The 7,759-nt window shown below is 47.6% G+C and overlaps 1 protein-coding gene across 1 annotated transcript; it reads right to left on the bottom strand.

The window, feature by feature from the left end:
* Nucleotides 1–4,874: 4,874 nt before the first annotated feature.
* On the bottom strand, nt 4,875–7,347 carry LOC124660602 (serine carboxypeptidase-like 34). Its single transcript, XM_047198430.1, has 8 exons — nt 7,305–7,347; nt 7,169–7,224; nt 6,589–6,937; nt 6,378–6,485; nt 6,181–6,276; nt 6,004–6,096; nt 5,800–5,888; nt 4,875–5,693 (listed from the first exon to the last, which is right to left on the bottom strand). The coding sequence occupies exons 1-8, from the start codon at nt 7,345–7,347 to the stop codon at nt 4,875–4,877; spliced, it is 1,653 nt and encodes a 550-aa protein (XP_047054386.1).
* Nucleotides 7,348–7,759: the final 412 nt, after the last annotated feature.

Genomic DNA, 7,759 nt, shown 5'->3' with positions numbered 1-7,759 from the left:
CACCAGCAACACCCCTGTCATTTATTTATGCTTGAATTTATATGTGCGCTGCATGTTATTTGTATGTCAGAATAGACATGAGAGTACATAATAGGGGCTTCAAAAGCTCATATTGGTGAATATAAGTTATTATAAAAACACCAACATTAGATCTGCATTTAGCATCATCTATTATATTCATTTCATATGAGATTGTTTAGTCTGATGTATGAAAAACAGTTCAGGGAAATTATAGAATATGTCATATATTATTATAGCATGAAAATATGATCACATCATGTTATTCAGTTGCTCATATAGACATTGCATGCTTATGGCTTCCACGGTTCCACCATCAGCTTGCTCAAATGTAGTCACATATATATTGTTTTCTTCTTGCTCCGTCCCACATGTGTAATATAAATTTATTAGTAAACTTTTGTTATTAGGCTATAGCCTACTGGAAAGAGTTATATTTTACAGTGCCTAGACCGCTTATCTCCGAGTTATTTATGCCACTTTTTTTGCCATTTATATTTGTGTTCAAACATGAGAGAGTTATGCCACTTTCGTTGTACTTTATATTTTATGTTCAACAATGAGAGAGTTAAAAGAAAAACTGAAAATACCTTATTTTTAAGTTGGCATGCTTTCCTTTCTCCAATTTGTGTGCACTTCGCCTATAATGCTCCGCTACAACGCATGGGGTATCATCTAGTTTCATTATATCCCCAAGACACTGCCATGCTCTACCTTTATGAGGGTTGTTGCTTCAGAGTTTGTATCGTTCGCCATGTTTCCGATTTTCTATCCCCTTTTAACCCACCATGCAAACCGGTCATTCTCCATATGTGCCATCCTCCCTTTTGATGTCAATGTTAATGTGTTTCCTGCCAACGGATCTCAAACATAAATAAACAGTGAACACTCCACTTCCAAAACAGCGTGATAACCCAAGAAATGCATCTCTTGATGTAGAAAGTGCCCCCGGCACTATTTTTGTCATTGCTTTGTTGGAGATTCATGCAAGAACATATACAGAAACAACCTCCCACCTCAAACTTAAGTCCATTCCATTTTTTTGTAACGCCTCCCTACAATTTTCAGTTTTTCTATGTTACCTCGTTACTATTTCATTTAGGTAGCTGCATTTTTTACTAGTTCCCAATTCAAACGTCCAAAAATTCAACAATATCCACACATGCTGTTTCATTTTAACTCACTGCCATGAAAGTTAAATTTTTTTATCAAGCGAAATGAAATATTTTATAACAAAATTAATTTTTGTTTCTAAAAGATTCATCAACAGTTCACACAACATTTACATAACAATTTATTTTTGTCCCTTCTAATTTTCTATACATAATTTATTCATTGTTCATTTGAGGAAATCTTCATATAATGAACAATATTCATACGGGTTTTTAAGAGAAACATTCATAATTTCGCGGAAGTTTCATACAGATAAAAGAAATTATATCAAAAGTTTGGGGAAATTATCCATGGTTAATTTGAGATCCATTTTTTCACTATTTTCTAAAAGATTCAAAAAATAAATATGTAAAAAATGGACAAGATAATGTACCATAGAGTTTTTACAAAACCAACACAGATTCAAACAAGTTTCATACAAAATCTGGAAGATGTACAGAAGTTCCTATCCAGATACAGAGAAAATTCATGCCTATTTCAACAAAAAAAAATGAAACTTCACAGAGACATGAAGATTCAACAGCATTTGAATCCAAAACAAAAAATATCTAAAATAAATATACAGTGAGTATTCAGATTTAGCCTTCCACGGCCAGATCTGGGACGAAGTATCGAAAATAAAAATATGGGATTGAGAAGGAACTGACCGGATCCCAAAAAAGTACATGAACATATATGGAAGTTGTGCATCAATTGAAAGCAAATATATTTGTTGGAGATTTGTGCATTAGGAAAATCTGCACTCTGATATCCCTGCTTCCCCCTTCAGGATTCTTCACACACATGTGAGGCATCTCGAGTAAGAGCATCCCCAGCCGTTGGGGTTCCCCGGGCCGAAATCCGGCGCTATTTAGCGCCGGATTGAAAGAGACTTTGGTCCGGGGAGCGCCGAAGTTCCAGCCGTCTCCCCGGTAGGCACACCCGGGGTTCGCCGTTTTTTAGAGAAAAAGTCTCTGGATGACAAATTTCATGCATAATTCGGTGAATTTGACCACTTTTACCAATATTTGGCTTATTTTTATAAATAAACATTACAGTTTAACAAAACAAGACAGGTTTTCAAAGAAATCAAGCGGAAACTAGTTGGTGTTGCCTCAAAGCGTCCATAAGTGCTCCACCAGATCATCCTGCAGCTGTTGATGCATTGTGGAGTCTCGAATCTCCTGACGCATAGCGATGAACGCAGCCCACGATGCCGGCACCTGGTGGTCAGGCTGTGCAAGAGGACCCTCTCTGTCATATGGTGCAGCTTGTTCGCTCAGAGGTACCGGATGCTTCCGCTCATCCTCGATAATCATGTTGTGTAAGCACACACAATAGTTCATCACCTCCCACAGCTGATCTTTCGACCAAGTCAAAGTGGGGAACCGTACTACAGCAAATCTCTGCTGGAGGACACCAAATGCACGCTCAACATCCTTTCGGCAAGCTTCTTGTTCCTTGGCAAACTGCTGCTCCTTCGGAAGACCGGGGTTTGAGATAGTCTTCACAAATGTTGCCCACTTTAGATAGATACCGTCTGCAAGATAGTATCCCTTGTTGTAGTGCCGACCATTGATCACAAAGTTAACCGGGGGAGCATAACCCTCAACAAGCTTGGAGAAGACCGGCGAGCACTGCAAGACGTTGATGTCGTTGTTGGATCCCGGCATATACCAAAGAAGGAGTGCCAAATCCAGAGATCATTGGTAGCCACTGCCTCAAGTATCACAGTGCGGCCTTTTTTGTGACCCTTGTACATTCCCTGCCAGGCAAATGGATAGTTCTTCCATTTTCAATGCATGCAGTCAATGCTTCCAAGCATCCCTGGAAATCCTCGAGCTTCATTGACAGCGAGGATCTTAGCAGTTTCTTCGACAGTCGATGATCTCAAGTAGAAGTTCCCGAACACTGCTATCACCGCCCTGCAGAACCGGTAGAAACAATCAAGGGCGGTGGACTCTGCCATCCGAAGATAGTCATCTGCAGAATCACCAGGAGCTCCATATGCCAGCATCCGCATAGCCACCGTGCACTTTTGAAGGGCGGAAAACCCTGCCATGCCGGTGCAATCCAACTTGCATCTGAAATAGGAGTCGTAGTCTCGAAGGGCATACACAATTTTCAGGAAGAGCTTCCGACTCATCCTGAAACGACGCCTGAAAACAGCCTCACCGTGCAATGGATCGTCGGCGAAGTAGTCGGCGTAGAGCATGCAGTACCCCTCCAATCGCTACCTCTGCTTGCACTTCCGGCGATCTGGTGCCGACCCACCACGGCAACCAATGACAGACTCGGCGTACAAGCCGGACAGGCAAGCGAGGATGAGCAGGTGCTCCTCGTCTTGGGCGGCGGCCACCATTTCTTCTTCAAGAAGCTCGGCGAACATCTGCTCCTCCTCCTCGTCGGAGTCCATGTCCGGCCAGGCAGTTGGACGAACACCTGCCGGGCGTGTCGACGATGAGCGACGCGAGGGAGCTGCCCGGCGGCGGAAAATAAGCAGAGGGTGGAGGAACGGCGGAATATAGGCTGCTGGGTGGAGGAACGGCGGAGTTGGGGCAACCCGCTGGCGGATTGCCGAGGGGTGGTGCCGGCGGCGAGAGGGCAAAGGGAGGGGAGGAGGGATTTGCGTCGACAAAGTGGTGGGATTCGTCTGTTCTCTCGCTGACAGAGCGGGCCCGTCCCCGCTTTTCTCTCGTCCGGGGTCCCCGAGCGTTCCGGCCTAATCCGGACGAAAACGAGGAACCGGGGGCGCGACTGGACCATTTTCGTTCATCCAGATGAAAGAAAGGAGTCCTGGGGCCTCGTCGGAGAGACGGCTGGAGATGCTCTAACCACCTGAACTTCTCCATCTCTCTCTCTCATGCATGCAGTTTTGTTTCAGCGAGAAAGAGTAGGTCCGGATCCACGCCTCCACGGCCCTCTTAAATTCAAAAGACCACGAATCGCCTGTAGTTTGCTTCCAAGCCCCCGGTCATTCCAACTTGCTACGATCATGATTCCCGTCGGAACAACAGCTCTCCTTTGACTGCTACAGACTTTGCTGGAGACCAGCGACCATCTTCCTTCCTTGGAAGACAGGGATTAAACTGTCATATGTCTTTTTATGGATGTAATCAGGATGGAGAGGACACGTCCAGCACACAAGAGGGGTGGAGGGCAGAGAAGGTGACGTACGCCAGCGATGGGGATTGTGTTAGACGCCGGCAACTTGAACTCAACGGAGAAACACAGACGAACAACCACACACGGGCAGACCTAGATTTTATGTTTGTATATCCACTAGTAGAAAATGAAGCATCAATCTAAGCCTTTGGTACCGGTTCCCTTACGAACAGGTGCCAAAGAGGTCATTTGCACCGGTTTGGGACCTCTGGCGGGCGAGGAGCTTTGGCACCGGTTGCAAAACCGGTACGAATAGCCCTTGGGAACCGGTATTGATGAGCGATTTTCCACTAGTGATCTTTGTTGATTGTTACTTGACCCGGCATAAGATCATTTCGATCTGAGCAACATACAAGAAGCAAAAAAACACCAACAGGTAATAAAGCTTCCACTTGTATTTATTTACTAGTACTCCGTAACGAAATTTCTAATTTACATATGAGACTACGAACTGATAGATAGACCCGACTGCAAATCAACCTCTATATATATGGCCCCCGGCCTAATCCAAGAGCACTAGTTCTAGTAGCATATATAGCTTACGCCACAATGGGTTTCTGCGGCATCTGCTCGCCGGCGAGGAAGTGTGCGAACAGTTGGCTGGCCTGCACAGGCGTGACAGTGGGCACCATGTGTCCGGCGCCACGGATGGTGACGAAGGTTAGCCCCTCGTAGTCCACCGTGTAGCCGCCGACCTGGTCGCTGGTGAACCACTCCCTCCACTGCTTCTTGGTGGCGAGCCCGAGCTTGCGCAGGGCGTGGCGGGTGGACGTGACGGGCACGCGGGCGTCGGTGTCACCGCTGTACACCCAGACGCGCAGGCCAGCGTCGACCATCTTCTTGATCACCGGCAGTGTCGACGCCGCCGAGTCCTGCCAGTGCTGGAACAGCGGGTCGCTGCACGCGGACCAGCCGTAGGGGATGCTGCCCGTGGTGTTGGCGTGCAGCGCGTCCTGCACGTCGCGGCGGTTCAGGTAGTCCGAGACGTAGTTGTCCAGGCACGGGTCGTAGGCGTTGTACCGCGGCCGCAGGGGCTTGCCGTTGTCGCTGTTAGGTGACCGGCGGTGGAGTGGACGCGCCTTCCTGGCCATGGAGCTGGTGGTGGCGGTGCAGGAGGGCGTGTAGAGGCTGTAGATGTCAATGTCGTTGAAGGCCTCGTAGAAGCTGTTCATGGCGCTGTCGCAGGCGGCGGTGGCGGGGTTCGGGTTCGACGAGGAGAAGTCGCTGCTCTGACCCGCGTCGAAGCGGCAGTTGTCGGTGATGTTGGCGTAGAGCTCGTCCGAGATCACGGCATGGTCCCACGCGTAGTCCACCATGCCGCGGTCGTCCGACGCCTCGTCGATCGCCGCGTTCCCGATCTTTGATTGGAAAAAACGTACACGAACGAATTAGCATCGTTGCAAGACGCAAACATTAATCGATGTGTTCTTTTTAAGTATGCTGTTATGCCGATTGATTACGTACCATGAATCCCTTGAAATTGATGTGCCTGCTCTTGTGCACCTTCTTGTTCTGCTCCACGATCTTCGCGGCGAGATTGGGGACATAATGCCCTGCAAATTAAGGATACCCAGGCAAAAAAATAACAAAATTGATTATATTTAAGTAACAAGACGAAATCGCGAGATTAGTTGATAGGATTAATGGAGAGCTAGCAGGAGCAATCACCGGCGTAGCTCTCTCCGGCGATGTAGAAATCGTGCCCCTTGAACTGCGGGAACCTCTCAAACCAGTTGACGAGGAACGTGTACGCGTCATGAGCTGCACGAACGAATCGATGTGGAGTAAGTTAGTTTCGCAAAAATAGGCCGGGAGGACGTGTGGGTTAGGAACGTGGACACGTACCTGCGATGTCGTCGCCGAATCTCTCGAGATCGGCCGTCGTGTTGGTGTAGGAGAAGCCAACGCCGGCAGGTTGCTCCAGGAAGAGTAGATTGGCATCTGAAGTTGCACACATAAGTAATTAAAGGTTAAGTTGAATCTACTAAACTCGGCAAGATTATTTGAAGGCATTGCGATGAAATATCGTTTGTCAGGTATACCTTTGTTCCATGCGTTAGGGTTGAGCCTGAGCTCAGGGGTTCCCTTCTGGATCAGCAAGGGTCCCAGCTCCTCCAGTGCTCCGTATCCAAGCGACGAGCATCCAGGCCCTGCATCCAAGATTGCAAGTACAGAGTACATATATACGTCAGCTATCAGAGATTTCAATTGTACGTTCACTTGAGTAAGTATTTAGACTCTGAAACCACGAACCTCCGTTGAGCCAGAGGACGAGGGGCTTCTTGCTGACGTCGTGGGTGGCCTCGAAGAACCAGTAGAAGTGGGCGCGGCCGTGCGTTTCGTTCACCGTCACGTAGCCGGAGAAGTGCCGGAACCCGACCTCCGCCGGCTGCCCTGGCAACGCATCCACCAGGTCGGCCTGCTGCCGGTCGAACACCCTCGCGTACCCGTCGCGGTGGTGGTGCCTCGCCTCCGCCACCGTCGTCGCCGAGACGAAGGCGACGGCGAGCAGGAGGACGACTATCGCCGCCGTCGACGACATTGCTACTCCAGGTGTAGATCGACCAAAGCCGTGATCGTACGTGTTGGATCCTCTTGGTGCCTGTCAACGCGTGTATATATATGGATGCAGGTTGAGGAGCGCTTTTAACTGCTCCAGAGCGGATTTCGTACGTGCTGAGGTAGGAAGCACGCTCCGTTTGGATAGAGATTAAAACTTTTGCGGGAAAGAGATAGAAAAGGATCTCTGTTGCGTGGCTGGCGGTTGTCCTCGAGGAGATTGATTTGTTTGTCTAGTGGTTAATTTGATCGACGACGTATCTGAACCGATTACAGCGCCAGGTTGTTTGGAGAATCCAGCTGCTAATTTCACGCGATTCCATGTATGTACTGTCAGTCGCAGGAACAAGATATTTTCTGCTGGAAATTAACACCGTCGGGTAAACGTATACTGTACAAAATCTGCATACCATGCAGAAATTGCAGGAACAAGGTGAACCCAGACCTAGACATGCACTACGGGAGAGTACAGATGTACCGACGGCTGTCGTGTGTGCCGACGGCCAAATATCGGGGCCGTCGGCACATAAGCCTTCGGACTGCGGCGATAAGGATGGTCGTCGGCGTTAAAATGGCCGTCGGTACAAGTCGGTTGCGACGGCCACCATCGGCACAACATTTTTTTTTACTACAGACCTAACCGTCGGCATAGCTTTTTTCTATTTCTGCACGACAGTCTTCAAAAAAGCATAACTAATTCATTCTAATTGAGAAAAATAAGTATAATATATCAAATTTTGCAGAAAAACAAGATCTATCATAGAAAAATATAAAAAATGGAATATTTCAAATACCTAAACAAATATTCTTAAAATGAGCTGTAATGTTCGAGGTTTCATGGCTTTCACACACGCCAAAAATGAAA

Source organism: Lolium rigidum, chromosome 1 (assembly GCF_022539505.1).
Source record: "Lolium rigidum isolate FL_2022 chromosome 1, APGP_CSIRO_Lrig_0.1, whole genome shotgun sequence".
Lineage (NCBI taxonomy): Eukaryota > Viridiplantae > Streptophyta > Magnoliopsida > Poales > Poaceae > Lolium > Lolium rigidum.
This window is presented reverse-complemented; position numbering and strand designations above follow the sequence as displayed.